The 23,190-nt window shown below is 44.6% G+C and overlaps 1 protein-coding gene across 3 annotated transcripts; it reads right to left on the bottom strand.

The window, feature by feature from the left end:
* Window positions 1-5,388: 5,388 nt before the first annotated feature.
* Window positions 5,389-23,082, bottom strand: LOC109867403 (CCR4-NOT transcription complex subunit 4). Of its 3 annotated transcripts, none has more exons than XM_020456548.2 (13): window positions 22,844-23,082; window positions 20,882-21,090; window positions 20,053-20,250; window positions 16,948-17,034; window positions 15,050-15,151; window positions 14,584-14,709; window positions 14,052-14,179; window positions 13,675-13,905; window positions 10,749-10,806; window positions 10,232-10,493; window positions 9,097-9,651; window positions 8,439-8,684; window positions 5,389-8,014 (listed from the first exon to the last, which is right to left on the bottom strand). In XM_020456548.2, exons 2-13 carry the CDS (start codon window positions 21,053-21,055, stop codon window positions 7,623-7,625), a joined length of 2,559 nt encoding a protein of 852 aa, XP_020312137.1. In that variant the 5' UTR covers window positions 21,056-21,090; window positions 22,844-23,082; the 3' UTR covers window positions 5,389-7,622. The 3 variants fall into 3 exon arrangements, with proteins under 3 accessions (XP_020312137.1, XP_020312138.1, XP_031657001.1); XM_020456549.2 differs by having other exon boundaries at window positions 8,442-8,684; XM_031801141.1 differs by lacking the exon at window positions 22,844-23,082 and adding an exon at window positions 21,559-22,801.
* Between the last annotated feature and the right edge of the window lie 108 nt (window positions 23,083-23,190).

The raw sequence follows: 23,190 nt of genomic DNA, 5'->3' as shown, positions 1-23,190 counted from the left end.
CACCCTCCACTCTGCGGCTAGAGAGAGAGAGAGAGAGAGAGACTACACCCTCCACTCTGTAGCTAGAGAGAGAGAGAGACTACACCCTCCACTCTGTAGCTAGAGAGAGAGAGAGAGAGAGAGAGAGAGAGAGAGACTACACCCTCCACTCTGTAGCTAGAGAGAGAGAGAGAGAGAGAGAGAGAGACTACACCCTCCACTCTGTAGCTAGAGAGGAGAGAGAGAGAGAGACTACACCCTCCACTCTGTAGCTAGAGAGAGAGAGAGAGAGAGAGAGAGAGACTACACCCTCCACTCTGTAGCTAGAGAGAGAGAGAGAGAGAGAGACTACACCCTCCACTCTGTAGCTAGAGAGAGAGAGAGAGAGAGACTACACCCTCCACTCTGTAGCTAGAGAGAGAGAGAGAGAGACTACACCCTCCACTCTGTAGCTAGAGAGAGAGAGAGAGAGAGAGAGACTACACCCTCCACTCTGTAGCTAGAGAGAGAGAGAGAGAGAGAGAGAGAGACTACACCCTCCACTCTGTAGCTAGAGAGAGAGAGAGAGAGAGAGAGAGACTACACCCTCCACTCTGTAGCTAGAGAGAGAGAGAGAGAGAGAGACTACACCATCCACTCTGTAGCTAGAGAGAGAGAGAGAGAGAGAGAGAGAGACTACACCATCCACTCTGTAGCTAGAGAGAGAGAGAGACTACACCCTCCACTCTGTAGCTAGAGAGAGAGAGAGAGAGAGAGAGAGAGAGACTACACCCTCCACTCTGTAGCTAGAGAGAGAGAGAGAGACTACACCCTCCACTCTGTAGCTAGAGAGAGAGAGAGAGAGAGACTACACCCTCCACTCTGTAGCTAGAGAGAGAGAGAGAGACTACACCCTCCACTCTGTAGCTAGAGAGAGAGAGAGAGACTACACCCTCCACTCTGTAGCTAGAGAGAGAGAGAGAGAGAGACTACACCCTCCACTCTGTAGCTAGAGAGAGAGAGAGACTACACCCTCCACTCTGTAGCTAGAGAGAGAGAGAGAGAGAGACACTACACCCTCCACTCTGTAGCTAGAGAGAGAGAGAGACTACACCCTCCACTCTGCAGCTAGAGAGAGACTACACCCTCCACTCTGCAGCTAGAGAGAGACTACACCCTCCACTCTGCAGCTAGAGAGAGACTACACCCTCCACTCTGTAGCTAGAGAGAGACTACAGCCTCCACTCTGTAGCTAGAGAGAGACTACACCCTCCACTCTGTAGCTAGAGAGAGACTACACCCTCCACTCTGTAGCTAGAGAGAGACTACACCCTCCACTCTGTAGCTAGAGAGAGAGAGAGAGAACACCCTCCACTCTGTAGCTAGAGAGAGACTACACCCTCCACTCTGTAGCTAGAGAGAGACTACACCCTCCACTCTGCAGCTAGAGAGAGGAGAGAGTACACCCTCCACTCTGCAGCTAGAGAGAGAGAGAGAGAGTACACCCTCCACTCTGTAGCTAGAGAGAGAACACCCTCCACTCTGCAGCTAGAGAGAGAGAGAACACCCTCCACTCTGCAGCTAGAGAGAGAGAGAACACCCTCCACTCTGCAGCTAGAGAGAGAGAGAACACCCTCCACTCTGCAGCTAGAGAGAGAACACCCTCCACTCTGCAGCTAGAGAGAGAGAGAGAGAGTACACCCTCCACTCTGCAACAAGCAGTCCCTCTAGGAAGCAGGGAAACCTGAGTTTCAGCATTGTAAGTGAGTGCTGTGTATGTATGTGTGTGTGATTGATACTCAACTACATTCCCAGATAAGAAGCTTTTTCTTTGCCGTAAGCAAAAAAAAACGTCATCTCCCCAAGATAATGCTAACAACGATGGCATAATTAGAGTATGATTAATCTTTATGTCCGTTACTGTTATACATGCATTACCACCCACCGCTTGGTTCCTGTAGTACTCCCATAGCAAGCAGCACTACAGTAACTAGCGTGAATACACTATTTCAGCAAATTCTGGGAATTAATAAGTTAATCAATCATTTTTAATTTGTTTGAACACTTAAAAGTACCCAGCTTGTAATTACCACTCAAAATAGCATATTCTCTACCTGGCCCTGCCCAAGACAAAAGCTAACTAGAGGAATCTGATTGGCCAACCCAGCCAACTCATACACAGAAGTTATATATAAAAAAAAACATAACAATGGGTGTGTTTGTAAATTCTCTCTGGTTATCTAATCTGATTTCAGAGCACTCTCGTCTGAGTGTGCCAGAGCGCAGAATAACTGATGAATTTACAAACGCTCAACCCCTCGTTGAATATGACCGGTGTCAGTAAACGTTGGCAAAAAAAAGGCAATTCAATTGTTGGCAGCAGCAGTTAATCACTAACGCTCTGGATAACATGAAAACATCGCAACCAGCTCTGCTAGGGAGAGTAAAATGGTCAGAGTGAGGTGTTCTCTCATTATGTGTCTGGAAGTAGCTAGAAAGCTAGCCAACATTAGCCAGTTAGCTTGGGTGCTTGACTGTTGTGAGGTCAGAATGCTCGGATCAGCCCTACTCCTCGACCAGAGCGTCCAGTGTGGCTCTGAACGCTCTGCATTTACAAACGGACAATCTGACGACGCTCTGAATTTACGAACACCCAGAGTGCACTCTGGCACTCCAGTTTGAATTTACGATTCAACCTACACTGACTTTCCTGACCCTGTGACCCCACCACCTATATTTACTTTCCACTACAGGTAATTTGTAAACTTATTACAAATCATTAATGAAAACCTGTATATACAAAATATTTATAATTCTTATATACATATCAGGCATACATTGTGTAATATCACTTCAGCTGTGAGTATGTGAAGTGCTTGCTGTGTGAAAGCACTCTATTTTCCTGCTTGTCTGTGTGCGTAAGTGCCTGTGTGTCCGATCGGCAACACAGTAGTGAGAGAGAGCAGTGCCTCCCCCTCTACTGCCTCTGTGTTGCTGACTCATTGTCACTGCCCCAGAATCTGCTGGCTGTCTGCATTATTCACTGACTCACCTTCCTCTGTTAACTGGTACTGTCTCCTCAGCACCTGGCCGGCTATGGGGACTGTGCTGGTCCGTGGGGTCAGTGCTGGGATGGCCGTGCAGGCCCTAGGGGCCAGGCATCAGTGGGAGCCGGGGGACTTGTCTCAGAGGGCATTTCTAACCTCCAGCCTCCCCAGCCCTAAATCACTTGGCCTGCCCTGTGACCCCCCAAAATAATCACTGTAAGCGTTTAACTACAGATCTACAACTTTTTATTGTTATAAGGCTGAAAGTATTGAGCAACACCTAATGCCGGGCTGACTTTAGTACCATGGGGGCTAGTATCAGAGGACAGCTCCAGTCACCCCGGCCAGGAAACACCTCACCTCCAAGAGGAACAACCAGTCACAATGCCCAGCAGACCAGAGGCAAATAGAAGAGGATAACAAACGCTGCTTTGCCTCCTGTGAAAATGATAAATATAGCTAAGTATATTCCAGCAGCGTGTAGATGTCCCAGTGGGAAGACCAGAGGTCACATTATGGACAACGTTGGATTCATAGCATAACCTTTGCCTCAGAAAGTAACACTGTATTTACATAAGAGGACATTAAAATGTACAGCTTTAGGTAGGAGGGTAAACATGGCTGCACGAGGTGGTGTAGACCACACAGTCTGGGAAGACCATAGGTAACTTATGAACAAGGTTTGATTCTCATATTGTGATTCATTAGCATAACCTTGATTATCTCTGACTTGCCTGACTGATTTAACTCGTAGGAAGCCGTTGATTAACAAGAAGGTTCAGAAGAACATTCTAGAAGCCTGGGGTTTGAAAAAATAAAATAAAATCACACTGGGAAGACCACAGGTAACAGAGACAATGTTGGATTCATGCCCTTTTAAACCTTTGCTTTGGATTAAACTAATTCATGCACAGTAGAGACATTCATCAAACACCCAGAGGCAAGAAGAATAACCGAACATTACAATTTTGTCACCGCAGTCCATGAATGAACGCATGGGGTGAGATCTCACAGGAAAGACAGGAAGTAAAACAAGTGTTGGACTCTTATAAAAGTAATGATGCATTAGCATATCCTTGACTATCCCTTATGTAACTAATACAAAGACATTGATTCAATTATAAAAACGGTAAACATTATTTTACCAGCGTGAGGTGTTCAAGTCACACCGGGATTCTGTAGGCACAGTACATAACTGACAGTAGTGATGTCACAGGATCAGTTTCCCCCAGTGTTGCCTTTAATCTGTCAGAGGTCCTACAGGACAGTGAGCTATAGCAGTACACTGCTATTCTGCTGCAGGTAGCCACATAGTACTGCATAGGCTGGCTGGCTGCGTGGAACAGGTTGCACTGCACAGGAGGTGGGTGAGGACTGCATACAGTATGCAAGAACACACACACCCCTACCTCTCAGACAAACCCTCAGATCTGAGAGCACCATCTAGCTGGCCACATACTCTTGCCAGCTTTTCAAAGTCAATAAATCAATGTAGGACAATGTCAATTTGATATCAGTTGGGACAGAATTAAAAACAATTACAGGGGTTTTACAGGAGATAAACAACGAAGACGCAATGTACTTAGAGATAACCTTCAGTACCTGAGCATCAACATCCCACTGAGCTCTCCCAACTGTTGTCGGGGGAGACAGGGTCTCCGTCTCAAACAGCATCCTATTCCCTATGTAGTACAATACAGGGATCTGGTCAAAAGTAGTGCACTATATACGGAATAGCAGGCCATTTGGGATTACAACAGACTAAATTTGGGTTGCAGAGCCTCAGCAGGGAGAGAAGACTCTGCCCCCTAGTGGAGAGAAAGTAAAAATACAGTCCTGAAGAAATTTCTCTAACATTTAAGTAATGATTTATTGACTTGAGTTTATGTGGTGTCACATTTAAGATCATGCAAATTTTCTACTGGTCTTAAAATGCAGGTCTTCGCACTGTGGAGATCAAGCTGACGTTACATCTGAAACATTAGGGGTCTGTTTCCTGTGGAGATCAAGCTGACGTTACATCTGAAACATTAGGGGTCTGTTTCCTGTGGAGATCAAGCTGACGTTACATCTGAAACATTAGGGGTCTGTTTCCTGTGGAGATCAAGCTGACGTTACATCAGAAACATTAGGGATCCGTTTCCCAGGCGCAGAACAAATCTAGTGCTGGAGTAGAAAGCATGCTCAAATGAACATTCTCCATTGAAATAGGGTTTTAGTCCAGGATAGGATTTAATCCGTGTCCAGGAAACAGACCCTACGAGTTGTAACACTGGTTGTATCAACATCTTATGACAGTTTAAAATATTACATTGACTGTTCTAACGACAAGGAAACGTGACAAAGTGTATATCTGTGAAACAAAAAGAGCCAAATCGAGCACTGGGTTTTTCCGTTTTATTTAAGGTTTCTTTTTCCAGACCTGCAGAGGACAGTTCAATTCCTTTAAGCTCCTCAATGAGGGTTTAACTCAGCATCATGTTCAAAACCACGGGAGTACGACTGACCTTTGGCTTCTCCTGGATCAGTTCTTGTTTCTGGTGAATACTGTTTTTAATAGGGGACAGCAGGAGAAAGAGGGAGCGATGAACAGAGCGAGAGAGAGAGAGAGAAAGATGGTGAGATCATGAGTTAAGACTAAAAAGAAAGAGTCTGAAGGGAGGAGAGGTTATTAATTCTCTTGGCCCAGAGGAAGGCAGAGAGCTCCTTGGATTAAATTGCAAGCCGTCGTTTGTCAGCTTGTCTTGTAGCACTTTACGATAATATCACATTGCATTATTTCCATTCTCAGAGGTTTTATACAGATACACATCAGAACATCTTGACACCATTTCCCAATCACTCAAGCGCCTCTCATTAATTCATGGTAAGGCCTCGTTGAAAGCCCTCACGGGTCTAACAAGGTGTAAACTTGTAACGCTATTGGCTACCCTTATTAGTATTAGTTTTGACCTGCATATCTTGGAAGCCATTTCCATCAACCCCTTCATTTCTCTGTTTTGTCTGCTTTCTGGTAGTTCTCCTGATAAGGGTTTAGCTACTGGAGGTGCCACACAGTGGCACTGTGTATAAGACCAAATCCTGGTTTCAGGATGTCCCAGTATTAGCCTGTAATACTCCCAACAGTTTTTAAATACTGTACTTTTTCCCCCCTAGCCTCGACGCCAACCGCTCCGTTTCACCAGAATTAGCAGTTAACGTGCCGAGGTCTGGTATCGCGAGTCTTGACCTATTCTTCTTCCGACCAGCGAACAGTGGCGAGACTCTTTAACCAGTCGGCCAGCCCTCCTGTTAGGTGGTGCTACTTCCTCTGATACAGAGGTTCAACTGAATCTTCCCTCTACTACAGGACGGGGCACCATGACCCCTGACCCCAAAGGGATGAACGTTGGTTTTAAATGACCTGCATGAGACAAGTCATTGGCTGGGCGCGTTCCAGGCAGACTACATTGCAGTCGCCTGCCAGATCTCACAACGCCTGAATAGGTGTTCTCAGCTAACCAGTTAAATCAGATATAGCTGATCAGTTCTCAGCTAACCACATATGATATAGCAGTCTGACACCGACTTCAAAGGTCGATCATTGGTTGCTGCATTGAGTGCAGCACGACTACAATCTAGTCGGCCTGGAACGTCACCATTGTGACCGTGTGTCTAACATGGAAACCGTAGCATGTATAGCCTACCTGTGCCCTCAACTCACCCCTCCTAACGTCTTAGTCCGCCCATCTCTGTCTGCAGAACTTCCTGTCATCTGAACCAACTACGACTAAGTCCCTCAACAATAGTTCTCGAAAGATTCTCAACCATACCTGTTAAACCGTTAAACTGAGGCATTTTGTCACATGCCCAAAGTGAACCACTCCAGGGCTTCTCTGCAGCGAGGGAGCGTAGAGTTTCATCCAGGTCTCCTGTTCTGTTGAAAGTGGGGTTGATGAGGGTATTTAGGGCAAAGCTTTAAGAGCAAGATTTGCCATTCATTTGGTTGCTTCATCCTCAAAGAGTAATCGTGACTTCACTTCTTTCATCCATTTCATATCACGAGTTAACTTCTTAAAATTACCCACGTTAATCTGGTTTCCTGTGCGTTTTGTAGTTATCGACTTTGGCGTCACCAAACCTAGTACTGCTCCTGTTCTCCGTGCTCGTCTAGATCATAAAGAACGGACCTCAAGTGAAGCTCACAGCAGTGTCTGATCCCAAACAATTCACCTGGGTCATATTCATTATGCACCAAACGGAAGAAAACTAAATGAAACCGGCAGGGACTACATGGATTTATCTGTCCAATAAGAAACACTTTCCGTTTTCAAAATGTTTCACAACTACTGAACCCACCCCTGACTACTGGAGCTCACAGTAAGGCATTGACTTGGTCGGTGGCAGACCAAAAGGGAGGGTACCTAGTAATGCATGTCATGTGACACGGGGAAAGAAAAAAAAAGAGAGAAAAAGGAACAAACAGGCCGTCAGAACAGAACAAAAAGATAGAAGTTTAAAGGACAAAGAAAGCAGCCTTGTTATTTTGTTAGCTAATAATTCTTCATAATTTGATAATCTGCAGATTGGTGTGTGTACACTATCTGTATCGGGTTGGGACACTGCTGTAATCTGTCTTTAGTGTCGGTCTCCGGCGGTGGTACTGTTTAGCAGCTCGGTAGCGCTCTGGCCTGGGGGTCTGAAGGCTGTCTGGAAGCCTGGGGGAGGGCTGTGAAATTGGCTGGGGTTGGCCTGTGTGGGTTGGGCCAGGCTGGGAAGGTAAGGGGCCCAGCCGGAGCCAGCTCTGTGGTGGAGGGGGAGGTGTGGGTGTGAGGCAGCCTGGTCTAGGAGGCCGTGGTGGTGGCTGTGGAGGGACAGGTGCTGTTGGTTCTGGGGCTGCTGGGGGAGAGAGGAGCTAGGCAGGGCAGGGCCATCCATCTCTGTCAGGGCCTGGAGGGACTTGAGCCAGTGGGGAGGGTTCTGGTCCTCTTGGAAAAGGTCTAAACTGTTACCTGTCGAGGCTGGGATGCCTGAAGAGAGGAGAGAGATGGATGAGTGAGTGGGAACTGTAGGAGAGAGTTTCCCAAACTCTGCATGCTTTGGTTTTTGCCCTAGCACCACACAGCAGATTCAAAATAGCCAACTCATCAGCCTTTGATTAGGGCAAAAACCAAAACGTGTACCCAGAGGGAGCCCTCGGGACCAGCTGGAGAAACCATGGAGACCCACTTCCATTTAGTATCTTTAGTGCAGTCTACAGATCTCCCTGGAAAACAGTGACTATTGTTGGCGAGTAGAGTATCCTGGCTAAATAAAGATGACATGTCCAACTCTGCTTATAACACTTTCAAGCCTATCTTAATAAGTTAGTGTAAATAGTTGTTATATGACAGAATAAAGTCATTATCATCATCGCATTGTACCCGTGTAATAAATACGTCTGGGGTTACTCACTACCTGTGATGATGGCTGGGTCCATCCAGCTGGCCGGACCGTCCCAGCTGAGGCTGTGTGATAGCCCCCCTGGCCCCCCCAGGTGGTTGGGCCGCCCGATGTGGTTCACACTGGAGGACGAGGAGGAGGAGGAGGAAGAGGAGGAGTTGGGGAGACCGCCGAAGTTGATGTTAATGTTGGGGAGGAGAGCTCTAAGGCCAGCCTGCCATTCTTTCACATTGAGGCCATCTATAGAACAGCTGCTTTCTAGAGAGAAAACATATTTAATTAGAAAATAAGCAGTGCTGATTTGCTTCATTTAATACAGATTTTATGAATCCACACCTTCACAGGTGGCTTTGGACCGCCATCTTGTGGCCAAAACACAGAACTACATCTACATGTAATTTGTCATTTTGACCTTGCAGGAAACATGGGAGAAATCGGCAAAACGATGACATATTTTGACATTCAATGCTTGTTACAGTCCTACTGGACAGACTGTATTAAACATGACTCAAACAGGTTGGGGTCAACTGAATTTCAATTCAGTCCATTCAGGATTTAAACTGAAATGCTCATTTCAATTTTTGTTTACTTCCTGAATTGAGACAAGACATAACTTACTCCTAACCTCAACACTCCAAGAAGACAGAGCCAGGGTCTTATAACAATCTACCTGATATGGGGATCCCTCCCAGCCCTGTACTGTGGCGCTGAGGAGGCATGCTCAAGTCCAGGAAGTTTCCGTGTCCCCCTCCAGCGTTGGCCGAGTGGTTCAAGTGTGAGAGGTGATTATTGCTGCGTGCCGAGGGAGACATGTCCATCCAGGGATGCCGAGAGGCTGTGGCGGCCTGGGCAGCCTGACTTCCACCATGATGACTACTCTGACTCTGGGAACCAGGGAAACTAAAGGAACTATAGATTTGCCTGTGGTGGAGCTGAGAGAGGCGGGGTGGAGGTCCAAGGCTACTGGGGAAATGGTTGGGGTTGGAGGGGGGCAGGTGAAGGCCGTGGTGGGACCCGGGGTGGTGGAGGTTGAAGGGGCCGGGGGACCCCAGCGGACTGGGCTGGTCCTGGACTGACAGCTCCTTCTCTATGAGGTCAGCCAGGGCCTTCCTCGTGATGTCGAAGGGGTCGAAGCCTAGGTCGTCGTCCTGCTGTTGTGTCTTGGATGAGGAGCCGAAGCCGAAGGCCGCCTGCCAGTCTGTGGAGGACGAGACCGGTATTGTGTCTGGGGAAGGGAGAGAAAACTTATCTAGTGGTTATGTTTCAAAGCTGAAACGCAGTGGAGCAGACACTGCACAGTTTTTTTCACCCCTTGTTTTGTTGTGTCCAATTGTTAGTAGTTACAATCTTGTCTCATCGCTGCAACTCCTGTACAGACTTAGGCGAGGCGAAGGTCAAGAGCCATGCGTCCTCCGAAACACAACCCAACCGCTCTGCTTCTTGACCCACTGCGCATCCAACCCGGAAGCTAGCCGCACCAATGTGTCGGAGGAGACACCGTGCACCTGGCGACCTGGTTAGCGCGCACTGCGCCCGGCCCGCCACAGGAGTCGCTAGTGCTCGATGAGACAAGGACATCCCTGACGGCCAAACCCTCCCTAACCCGGATGATGCTAGGCCAATTGTGCACCGCCAAATGGGCCTCCCTGTTGCGACATAGCCTGGGCACGAACCCAGTGTCTCTGGTGGCACAGCAGTGCCTTAGACCACTGCTCCACGCGGGAGGCGACACTGCACTGTTAAAGGAAGCATCGTCTACTAAACAGTGTGTGTGTGTGTCTCAGTGTCTACCCCACACAACCCACCTGATGTGAAGAGGCTCTGTGGTTCAGGGGTCATGGGCCAGTCGGATCCCCCTCTATGTGTGTTAGGAAAGGGGGGCAGGCCAGACGGGATAGGGTTGGGTTGTCTGAAGTTACTGTTGTCTGAGAAGAGCGACTGGGATTCTGCAGCAGCCCCCTCGAAGGGAGAGCGGGCGGTGAGGTCCACTACACTGATAGGAACCACCAGACTGCTCGGGGGTCTGGTCAGCCCCGGAGGAGAGGAGGGGGACTCACTGTTAGGCATCTGGAGAGGGGGGGGGAGACATTGGTAATGTCTGTGACAATGTAACATTTGTAAGAAATAAAATCAGCTATATTTGAAATGGCTCAGAAGAAAGTGTATACATATATTTAACAATCATTTCCCTAAATAACATCAATAGGTTCTTCATGTAATATAGTAATTATCTATATACTTATACAAATCTTGAAAACACATGTAGAAAGGTTAAAACATTTCTGTACTTCTACATGAAGTCATTAGTAAAGGTCTTCGTACCTGTTGTAAGGTCTCTCCATTCACCATACTTATTGATTCCGGAGGTTTGTCGCTGGGACTAAAGAGAAACAGACTATGATCTTCATGGCCCACCACCAGCATTTAAAACAGACCAAAAGGAGACCAGTTTGGCCTGTGAGTTATAGCCTTTTCAATTTATTGTGCTGTCCTGAACCAAACTAGGGCTGGCTTGGATTCTCTCTTCACACAGCCCTTTTCAACACGTTTCCAACAACTATAGTGAATGTGTAACCATGCAGTACAGAATAGTACTGCCTGCCTTCTCAGTAAGCTTGGTTTAACCCTCCAGTATATATTGCCTGTGACATGTCAACATCTGTTATTGTAAAAATGGACTAAAGTCTTATTCTTCTACAGTGCCTTCAGAAAGTAGTCTCACCCTTGACTTCACACATTTTGTTGTGTTAAAGTCTGAACTTAAAATTGATCAAATGTAGATTTTTTTGGTCACTGGCCTACATACAATAACCCATAATCAAAGTGGAATAATGTTTTTACAAATTAATTTAAAATGTCAATTAAGTTAGAATGTCTTGAGTCAATAAGTATTCAAACTGTTATGGCTTAAATAAGTTCAGGAGTAACAGTGTGCTTCACAAGTCACATAATAAGTTGCATGGACTCTGTGTGCAATAATAGTGTTTAACATGATTTGTGAATGGCTACCTCGTCTCTGCACTAGGCACAGTTAATGGCTACCTCGTCTCTGCACTAGGCACAGTTAATGGCTACCTCGTCTCTGCACTAGGCACAGTTAATGGCTACCTCGTCTCTGCACTAGGCACAGTTAATGGCTACCTCGTCTCTGCACTAGGCACAGTTAATGGCTACCTCGTCTCTGCACTAGGCACAGTTAATGGCTACCTCGTCTCTGCACTAGGCACAGTTAATGGCTACCTCGTCTCTGCACTAGGCACAGTTAATGGCTACCTCGTCTCTGCACTAGGCACAGTTAATGGCTACCTCGTCTCTGCACTAGGCACAGTTAATGGCTACCTCGTCTCTGCACTAGGCACAGTTAATGGCTACCTCGTCTCTGCACTAGGCACAGTTAATGGCTACCTCGTCTCTGCACTAGGCACAGTTAATGGCTACCTCGTCTCTGCACTAGGCACAGTTAATGGCTACCTCGTCTCTGCACTAGGCACAGTTAATGGCTACCTCGTCTCTGCACTAGGCACAGTTAATGGCTACCTCGTCTCTGCACTAGGCACAGTTAATGGCTACCTCGTCTCTGCACTAGGTACACACATACAGATAACTGTAAGGTCCCTCAGTTGAGCAGTGAATTTCAAACAGATTCAACCACGCAGACCAGGGAGGTTTTCCAATGCCTCACAATTTCAGGGATTTCACCATGAGGTCAACGGTGAATTTAAAACAGAGTTGAATGGCTGTGATAGGAGAAAACTGAGGATGGATCAACAACATTTTAGTTACTCAACAATACTAACCTAAATGACAGTGAAAAGGAAGGCTTTACAGGAAAAAACTATTCCAAAACATGCAGCCTGATTGCAATAAGGCACTAAGGTAATACTGCAAAAAATACATGGTCAGCAATTCCCTTTTGTCCTGAATACAAAGTGTTATGTTTGGGACAAATACAATACAGCACATTACTGAGTACCACTACATATTTTCAAGCATAGTGGTAGCTGCATAATGTTATGGGTATGCTTGTAATCTTTAAAGGAATGGCGAGTTTTTCAGGATAAGAAAAAAAAGAAACTGAATGGAGCTAAGCACAGGCAAAATCCTAGAGGAAAACCTGGTACAGTCTGCTTTCCACCAAAAACTGGGAATGAATTTAACTTTCAGCAAGACAATAACCTAAAAACACGAGGCAAAATCTACACTGGATTTGCTTACCAAGAAAACAGCTAATGTTCCTGAGTGGCCGAGTTACAGTTTTGATTTAAATCTACTTGAAAATCTATGTTAAAACCTGAAAATGGTTGTCCAGCAATGATCAACAACCAATTTCATTTTAGAGCTTGAAGAATTTAGAAAATAATAAATAGGCAAATAGAGCTTTCCACAACTGGATTATACACAACTGGATTATACACGAAGAGATTTACCAAGAACGCTGTAAATCACTGCCAAAGATGATTCAGGATTGTGAATACTTATGTAAATGAGATATTTATGCATTTAAATGTTCAATACATTTGCACCAATTTTTAAAAACATGTTTTCATTGTCACTATGGAGTACCCATGTTGAATTGAGGCTGTAACAACAAAATGTGGAATAAGTCAAGGGGTATGAATACTTTCAAAAGGCACTGTATATCAGGGGTTCTCAAAGTGGGATCCAGGTTCTGCAGGGGGTCTGTAGCCAGATCTCTCAATCTATATCCATCCACACACAATTTTTTAAAATTAATATTACAAAAAGAGAATTTTGGCCAAGGGATCCATGCAATATATTTAAAGTGTGTAATATTAATCTATAATGTATGTTCTTAACTCTGGGCCTCGGAAGCTCACAGACATATTGATATCCACAGTACTCCAATTATACATTTTTCAACTCAATACTAGTTGAGCATTTAATTTAAAAACATGTTTTTTTTAAATAAACTTAACTGCACTGTCATTTAAGTTTTAAAAACGGTGAAGTTCTCTCTGCCTAATGGCAAAAAGCATAGAATTACAGGAAATTCACTTTAAATCTGCATTATTTTCTCTCCGATGGCAAAATGTGGGCCTTTTAAAATGTTCCTTCCCCGGGGCTGAGACTTGGTTCGTCTGGCCATGTAATGCAGAAGTCATAGTAAAAAGATTCCTTGTAGGCTATTTGTTAAAATGTCACTCAAGTAATGTTCTGATTATGAGGGGGTGCTTTCACAAAATTGGTCCATTAACCAAAAGGTTTGAGAAGCCCTGTTCCATATTACCTGTTGCTGTCACAGTTAGAGGAGAAGGGGGACAGGGCAGCACCCTGACCAGACGCCATCCCCAACTCGGTGTCCAGCCCCAGGCCAAGTCCTAACCCATCGGAGGTCATGCCCTCTGGGTCCAGGCAGCAGTCTAGCAACGGAGGAGACTTCCTGTCCTCTGACAGGCCATTGGCCAGTTTGCCACCGTACCCCGATAGAATCGGCCACCCATCTTTGCCATTGTTGGGTCTGTTGTGATAAATGAACAAACATCTAATAATGTTGTGTGGTGGAAATCAATAGAAGCCTAAGCTGGTCAAGCGGTTAGCGCCACAGCCTCCGGGGCAAATATTTACTGTTGGGTAGATAGGGGGAAGCCAAAATACCAAACATACCTGTGTGTAGAATTTGAAGATCTGCTTTTTGACTTTTCCCCTGCACACGGTGACGTCTGTAGAAAGCTTGGATTCATTTTGTAGAGGTCCTGGAGTAGTGTTTGCTCGTATTCTTGGTGTTTCCCAGCCTAAGGACAAACATAATAACGTTAAGTCATTTAAGCAGTGAATCATAAACACACAACGCTCCCACTGTTCACCACAGACACCTACTCAATTCAACTGTGTCGCAGCTTCCACCTAGACCCAGATCTAGCATGACAACGACATTAGGAATTGGCTATACAGCACATCCAGATCTGGGACCAGGCTAGCTTCAAATAACATTAATACTGAGGTCCAAAGTCACTTGAAGTAAGAAAATGGAAAAGGCAGATACTAAAACATCCAAAAGGAAATAAAAGAACAAGATCTAACCTGCGACAAGGTATACACACAGGCAAGCACAGTACATGACGTCAAGAGAAAGTTGTTAGGCATCTCTATTCACCCACCAACAAATGACACAGGAAGAAAAAAAAGGATTTGTTACCTGCATCTCCTCTTTAGTAAAGCTAGCTGCCTCGTCCCCCAGCTCATGTAGATACATACAGTCTGGTTTGGGACACTGCATGCTTTTCAGGAAGTAACTGCAGTATTTTGTTGTACCTAAAGAAGCCTGTATTTAAAAAAAAAATACATTATTTTAAATACAGAAAGGAGAGCTCAGTGAAAATGTACTTGACAAATGTTCTCTTCAGTTGTTGCCCTCTAAATCATATTATTACATACCTAAGACAAAGGTCATATAGCATTTAAGATAAGGAACGTTATCAAATAAAGTACGATCTTACAATAAGTCTACAAACAGTTACTTCTAGGACCAGTTTCCCAGACAGATTAAGCTTTGTCCTGGACTAAAATGCACCTTCAATGGAATTTCTCCATTGAGAATTGTTATCCAGGATTTGGTTTAATTTGTGTCCAAGAAACTGGCCCTGAATGTCTGTTTCGGTCACCTTGAGTGTTCTGCCGTCCACCACTACATTGTTTACACATTGTATTGCTCTGAGGGCGTCTTCAGAGCGGATATAGGTGACATAGGCACTGGCACTGGGACCCTGTGGATCAGAAAAGTTATAATAATATTCAGAATAGGTCATAAGAAAACACACTGCTTTGTTAGAGATGTATTGAGAGGAACCCACTTCTGAATTCAATCCCACTTTTTATGATCTGACTTTTCTCCAAAGTAATTGACAGTACATTGAGTTTGTAACAGTACCAGCCGAAAGTTTGGACACCTACCCATTCAAGCGTTTTTCTTTATTTTTTTCTACATTGCAGAAAAATAGTGAAGATATCAAAAATATTTACTAACACATATCGAATCATGTAGTAACCAAATGTGTTAAATCTGATTCATCAAAGTAACCTTGATGACCGCTTTGCACACTCTTGGCATTCTCTCAACCAGCTTCACGAGGTAGTCACCTGGAATGCATTTCAATTAACAGGCCTACCTTGTTAAAAGTTCAATTCCAAATTCTTTCCTTCTTAATGCATTGAGCCAATCAATTGTGTGACAATGTAGGTGTGGTATACAGAAGATAGCCCTATTTGGTAAAATACCAAGTCCATATTATGCCAAGAGCAGCTCATATAAGTATAGAGAAAGGACAGTCCATCACTACTTTAAAACACCAAGGTCAGTCAATTCTGAAAATTTCAAGATCTTTGAACGTTTCAAGTGTAGTCGCAAAAACCAAGAGCTATGATGAAACTGGCTCTCATGAGGACCACCACAGGAAAGGAAAACCCAGAGTTACCTCTGCTGCAGAGTACAAGTTCATTAAAGTTACGAGCCTCAGAAATTGCAGCCCAAATAAATGCTTCACAGAGTTCAAGTAACAGACACATCTCAACATCAACTGTTCTGAGGAGACTGTGTGAAGCAGACCTTCATGGTAGAATTGCAGCATATAAACCACTTCTAAAGGACACCAATAAGAAGAGGATACTTGCTTGGGCCAAGAAACAAAAAAAAATGGACTTAAGACCGGTGGAAATCTATCCTTTGTTCTGATGAGTCCAAATTGTAGACTTTTGGTTCCAACCGCCGTGTCTTTGTGAGACGCAGATTAGGTGAAAGGATGATTTTCGCATGTGGTTGCCACCGTGAAGCATGGAGGAGGAGATGTGATGGGGCTTTACTGGTGACACTGTCAGTGAATTATTTTGAATTCAAGGCACACCTAACCAGCATGGCTACCACAGCATTCTGCAGTGATACGCCATCCCATCTAGTGTGCGCTTAGTGGGACTATCATTTGTATTTCAACAGGACAATAACACAAAACACACCTCCAGGCTGTGTAAGGGCTATTTGACCAAGAAGGAGAGTGATGGAGTGCTGCATCAGATGACCTGGCCTCCAGAATCACCCAACCTCAACCCAATTGGGATGGTTTAGGATGAGTTGGACTGCAGTGTCAAGGAAAAGCAGCCAACAAGTGCTCTGCATATGTGGGAACCCCTTTCAAGACGGTGGGTAAAGCATTCCAGGTCAAGCTGGTTGACAGAATGCCAAGAGTGTGCAAAGCTGTCATCAAGGCAAATGGTGGCTACTTTGAAGAATACAAAATACATCTAGATTTGTTTTACACTTTTTTGGTTACTACATGATTCCATATGTGTTATTTCATAGTTTTGAGGTCTTCACTATTATTCTACAATGTGGAAAATAGTAAAAAATAAAGAAAAACCCTTGAATGAGTAGGTGCGTCTAAACTTTTGACTGGTACTGTATATATTTTAGTATGTGAACCCTATGGTGATAGAACCCACAACTGTTCTCCATTACCAACCTAAGTGTGCTACCCTCCTCCCAAGTGAGCCACAAAGAACCAGTTCTTACCTGTGAACCTGCATATGATGTGCTGTTGTTGATGACCACCTTGTGTATTTTCCCAAACTTCCCAAAATACTCTGGCCTTTTTAGAACCTGTGCAGAAATGAATAGAGATGGAGACATTTTTTACAAACAAAGCTTCATAAATACAGTTGAGGGAAAACAAATATAGCTAGGTCAGTAGACCAGAAATATGATCAAGTAACAGAATAGTGAGAAGAAATTCTGAATATCTTTGTCCAACTACTTAAAGCAGGGCTCACAAACGCTGTTCCTGGAGAGCAACCCCTCCTTCAGGTTCACCCCGACCCTGTTCCTGGAGAGCAACCCCTCCTTCAGGTTCACCCCGACCCTGTTCCTGGAGAGCAACCCCCCCCTTCAGGTTCACCCCGACCCTGTTCCTGGAGAGCAACCCCCCCCTTCAGGTTCACCCCGACCCTGTTCCTGGAGAGCAACCCCTCCTTCAGGTTCACCCCGACCCTGTTCCTGGAGAGCAACCCCTCCTTCAGGTTCACCCCGACCCTGTTCCTGGAGAGCAACCCCTCCTTCAGGTTCACCCCGACCCTGTTCCTGGAGAGCAACCCCCCCCTTCAGGTTCACCCCGACCCTGTTCCTGGAGAGCAACCCCTCCTTCAGGTTCACCCCGACCCTGTTCCTGGAGAGCAACCCCTCCTTCAGGTTCACCCCGACCCTGTTCCTGGAGAGCAACCCCCCCTTCAGGTTCACTCCGACCCTGTTCCTGGAGAGCAACCCCCCCCTTCAGGTTCACTCCAACCCTGTTCCTGGAGAGCAACCCCCCCTTCAGGTTCACTCCAACCCTGTTCCTGGAGAGCAACCCCCCCTTCAGGTTCACTCCGACCCTGTTCCTGGAGAGCAACCCCCCCTTCAGGTTTTAACTCAGACCCTAATTGTAACTAGCCTGATTCAGCTTATCAACCAACTAATTATTAGAGTCAGGTGTGCTAAACTAGGGTTGGAGTGAAAACCTACAGGATGGTAGCTCTCCAGGAACAGGGTTGGAGTGAACAACTCATGGATACAATTTGTATGTCTCTGTGTGCAGTTGAGATGATTGACGTTAGCTTAGGGCAATTGCTGGAAGTCTCCCGGTACAGTAGCCAGCTCCTTTCAAAAGCAGGAAAATAAATCTAACTACTGTAAAGCTGGGGTAGTTATTTATTAATGCTAATAATCTACACATAGTAATCAATATTTTATAAATTCATACATTTTACTGATAATATATATATTTTTATGGTTATCCACTTCCTCATTTTCTGTCCCATTGTAGCATAGAGATGTACAGAGATCGCAATGTTGTATCCGTCTCAATGGGATTTCCCACGGACTCACAGACACCAGAATGGGACAAATACAACAATTGTGACCTCTATACATCTCTATGAGAAATACAACCCCAAGTCTCGAAATCTCGCAGTATCCCTTTAAAAATGACTGAAGCAAAGTGTGTGTGGGGGGTGGGACTTCAGTAGATTTAACGCGACGTGTTAAAAACTATTTCCAAACAATGTGCTAAGTGCTTTTGATCTCCACCGGCAAACATCAAATACTCTACGATAAAACCATGTACTCTGCACATAAGCAGCAAAAAAACTAAAACATTTCCCAGGTAAAATTTAAAAAAAAAAAAAGTATGCATGGGTTAACTGGAGAAGGAATGGGATAGTATTTATACTTACAGAAGAAACCTATGGCATTTGTCTGAAATCAGATGAGAAAATATAGACATCCTAAAAACAACTAATTACCTAGATGTCTCCTACACTATCGATGATGGACTCACCTTTGGGTCGGTGAGGCTTCAAGAGGAAAATCCTCAAGAAAGGGTATTTCAACTAGGGTTGCAAAATTCAGGAAACTCACAATTTTCCCAGGTTTTCCAAAAATCCTAGTGGTAGGATACCCAATTTCTGGAAAACATGGGAATTTCTGGAAAGTTAACTGGAATTTTGCCACCTTAACAAAAAAGATCTAGATACTCTGAATGATCGGCTATGAAAAGCCAACTGACATTTACTCCTGAGGTGCTGACTTGCTGCACCCTCGACAACTACTGTGATTATTATTATTTGACCCAGCTGGTCATCTATGAACATTTCAACATCTTGGCCATGTTCTGTTATAATCTCCACCCGGCACAGCCAGAAGAGGACTGGCCACCCCTCATAGCCTCGTTCCTCTCTAGGTTTCTTCCTAGGTTCTGTCCTTTCTAGGGAGTTTTTCCTAGCCACTGTGCTTCTACATCTGCATTGTTTGCTGTTTGGGGTTTTAGGCTGGGTTTCTGTACAGCACTTTGAGATATCAGCTGATGTACGAAGGGCTTTACAAATAAATTTGATTGATTGGCCTATACTGATATAGTAGATCTACACGGAGTATTCCAAACATTAGGGACACCTCCCCTTTTGCCCTCAGAACAGCCTCAATTCACCAGGACACGCACTCTACAAGGTGTTGAAAGCGTTCCACAGGGATGCTGGCCCATGTTGACTCCAATGCTTCCTACAGTTGTGTCAAGTTGGCTGGATGTCCATTGGGTGGTGGACTGTTCTTTATACACACACAGGAAACTGTTGAGCATGAAAAACCCAGCAGCATTGCAGTTCTTGACACAAACCAGTTTGCCTGGCACCTACTACCATACCACATTCAAAGGCACTTCACTTTGTCTTGCCCTTTCACCTTCTGAATGGCACACATACACAATCCACGTCTCAATTGTCTCAAAGCTTAGAAAATATTTAACCCGGCTCCTCCCCTTCATTTTATTTATTAAACTAGGCAAGTCAGTTAAGAACAAATTCTTATTTACAATGACAGCCTAAGAACAGTGGGGTTAACTGTCTTGTTCAGGGGCAGAATGACAAATTTTTACCTTGTCAGCTCGGGGATTCAATCTAGCAACCTTTTGGTTACTGGCCCAACACTCTAACCACTAGGCTACCTGCTGCCCCATGATCTACATGGGGCACTTTTAACAAGTGACATCAATACGGGATCATCCTTTTCACCTGGTCAGTCAATGTCATGGAAAGAACATCTAATATACACTCAATGTATATTAATGTAGTAAGCTCAATTGTGTCTCACCTCTGGATCTGCGAGCCTTTGAGAGAGCCCGACCACAAACACCAGGTTTCTCTGCACCACCCTGACGCTGGCCAGGTGTTTCCTGTTCTCTGTCACCTTCTGCTTCTTCTCGTTCTGTTTCTGCTTCTTCTCATTCTTTATCCTCTGGATCTCCTCCTGTGACAGGGGCTTGTACACCGCAGGGTCCTCCGGGTACGGCTGGATGGTAGGAGCAGAGATAGACAGGTAAACTCACCTGTACAGACTATAGGTATATCCTTCTGGGGAGAGTTAGGAGCTGAGTAGAATCATTTCTGTCTCTGATGGATGAATAAAGTAGTATTACATTATACTAGATCAGTACTCTCCAACCCTGTTCCTGGAGCGCTACTGTCATGTAGGTTGTCGTTCCAACCGTAATCAAGCGCACCCGATTCTAATAATTAGCTGGTTGATAAGCTGAATCAGGTTAGTTACAACTAGGGTTGAAACGAAAACCAACAGGAGCATAGCTCTCCAGGAACAGGGTTGAAAAGCCCTGTACTAGACTGTAGGTCACATTTCCATAACCCCAACGAGCCAGCCTTTTTCTGCAGACGGGGCAGAGGCCGTTCTCGTCTGTGCGGACACGGTGCCAGCAGAAGTGTAGGAGAAAGGCTAGGGGGTTAGGATAGTTAAGTACCTTTCTGCAGGCGGGGCAGAGGCCGTTCGTTTGTTCAGATGCGGTGCTAGCAGAAGGGCTAGGGGTTAGGATAGGTTATGCACCTTTCTGCAGACAGGGCAAAGGTCGTTCTCGTCTGTGCAGATGCAATGCCAGCAGAAGGGCTAGGGGTTAGGATAGATTACGTACCTTTCTGCAGGCGGGACAGAGGCCGTTCTCGTCTGTGCGGATGCGGTGCCAGCAGAAGCGGCAGATCTGGTAGCCACAGGTGCAGGGGAAGAAGTTGACGTCGTCAATCTCCAGCGGCTCCATGCACAGAGGGCACTCCATAGAGTCATCCTTCATCTCGGGGCTGTGGGACATCCTATGGTACGGTGAAGGGGGAGCAGGTGTCACGGCTGGGAGGGAGGAGCGTAGTACAGGATGGGAGCTTTAGTAAGACATCAAGTTATCTTAATTGTCCCAATTGGGAAATATGTTGTGCAGTCAGGATTCAACAATAAACATTAAAAACATACATGAAACAATGAGATGGATAAAAAGGGACAGTCATTGTTGAAAAGTGCAGCAACAAATAGACATTTCCTTTCATGTGCAGATGATAGGATAGAGACTGGAAAGACAATTCTGCTACTCACAGACTCTATTTTGACTATTTTCTAAGTAGGTAAATAAATGGTCAACAATTGATAGGTTTCCATCCAATTGGAAACTGATTTGCATATGCAAAAATTCCCATAAAAAGTAAGATGCGCATTTTCCATCCAGAGATGTGTTCCCATCAAGTTAGTTTGATATGGCTATTATATCAATATTTGCACAACACCTTCATTTCTCACATAATTTTACCAACACAAAAAGATCACCTCTTGTAGCTTATTTTGTTTCGTTGACATTTTTTTCATTGAACAACAAATCTGCTGTTTCCATCAAGCTTGTAGAAACTTTTTATCTGACATAATTTACTCGCATTAAAAAGGCTGGATCGAACACCTGGATAGTGGAGAACATTAATAGTACACTAGTGACAACGCAAAACGTAGGCCTAAATCAGACCTGCTCACTTAACTAGTGGTACTGGTGTCTTAATATTTTAGTAGTCGAAGCTGAATGTTATGAGGATCACCACCAACTTCTGCCTGTGTTAGAGGTCAATTGGCAACAGCTTGATACGAAAGTAGCAGATTGTGGTAAGGACAGCCAGCCACAAACACATTATGTGATGTTGTTTAGACAGTAGGAGGGCGTACCTTCTTGTAGCTGTCAACTGTAATAGATAAAAAAACGGATAAAAAACCAGGCCTATTGAATCTTGGGGTTTGTTAAGTTCGCGCTGGTCTTTAATAGAAATAGATTGCAAACTGGAAGTCACTCAACCAGTGAGCTAGCTAGCTGATTTACAAGTAACGGCCATTGACAAACTAGCTTACGTTAGCTCCATGGGTAACACTAGTTAACCAACTAACATTAGGTACTTTCCAATATAATAGTTCAAACGCATATTTAAATCCGTTGCTAAACTACAGCGGACATAGCAAACATTCCCCTCAACAAATGATGCAGGTATACAAGTACTATAAGCAGCAATGTTTAGATGACTGATACTATGAAGCCAAATAGCTAGGTAATTAACGTTAGCATGCTGCTAATGGTTTGCAATGATTCTCCCCTGTGTTAACATATGTTAGTTAGCTCGCAAAAAAAAGCCGGTCAGGTGCCTAAACAATAAAAATAGGAGTAAGACTCAAGTCAACGAGTCAAATGCCGTCCGTTCGACATTTTGCTTTGAGTAAATACCCAGCGTTCACATGACAGGCATTGTCGTGTGAATACAAAGTGACAGCTTGTTAACCAACGAAAGTGCTAAGAGGCTAACATTAGCAAACAAGCTAACTTCAGAATCTAGGCTAGTTAGCGACTGCGGCCTACTAACGTTAGCTTGCGAGCTAACAGACTCAAGACACAGTAAACCATTGACATTAGATTAAATCCACAACTAGCTAGGCGTCAATGCAAAAATGATTCGCATTGAGGCAGAAACTGTATACATTCGTTCATGCACTGTATAAATTCGTTCAAGCGAAATGTTATGTTACCACGAAATTACCAGCAGACAGTTACAATAATAGTTTCGACTAGCTAGCTACTTACCCTGTACGTATTACAGGGATTCCAATCCAAATGGACAGTCACACCAAATTGGGCGGGGATTGCTGATGTCTCTGAACAGTCCAGATTTGTATAGACACTTGAGATTATGTTAGGCTTATTATTGCGCTATAATTCAAAAAGCTTGATAGATGTTTTGTCCTTTTCTTGTTTTTGTTTTTTATCTGTAAAGAAAATACGCTCTAACCACCATCTTAGCAAGCATTAAAATAGGGAGGAGTGAATGAAGCAAGCATTCAGTACGTACTGCGGCGGCGCAGGTTATCAATAGTGCATTGTGGGAAATGTAGTTAATTGTATTTTCAGTCAACATACCTATGATAGGCCTA

Source organism: Oncorhynchus kisutch, linkage group LG22, assembly GCF_002021735.2.
Source record: "Oncorhynchus kisutch isolate 150728-3 linkage group LG22, Okis_V2, whole genome shotgun sequence".
NCBI classification, from domain to species: Eukaryota; Metazoa; Chordata; class Actinopteri; order Salmoniformes; family Salmonidae; genus Oncorhynchus; species Oncorhynchus kisutch.
This window is presented reverse-complemented; position numbering and strand designations above follow the sequence as displayed.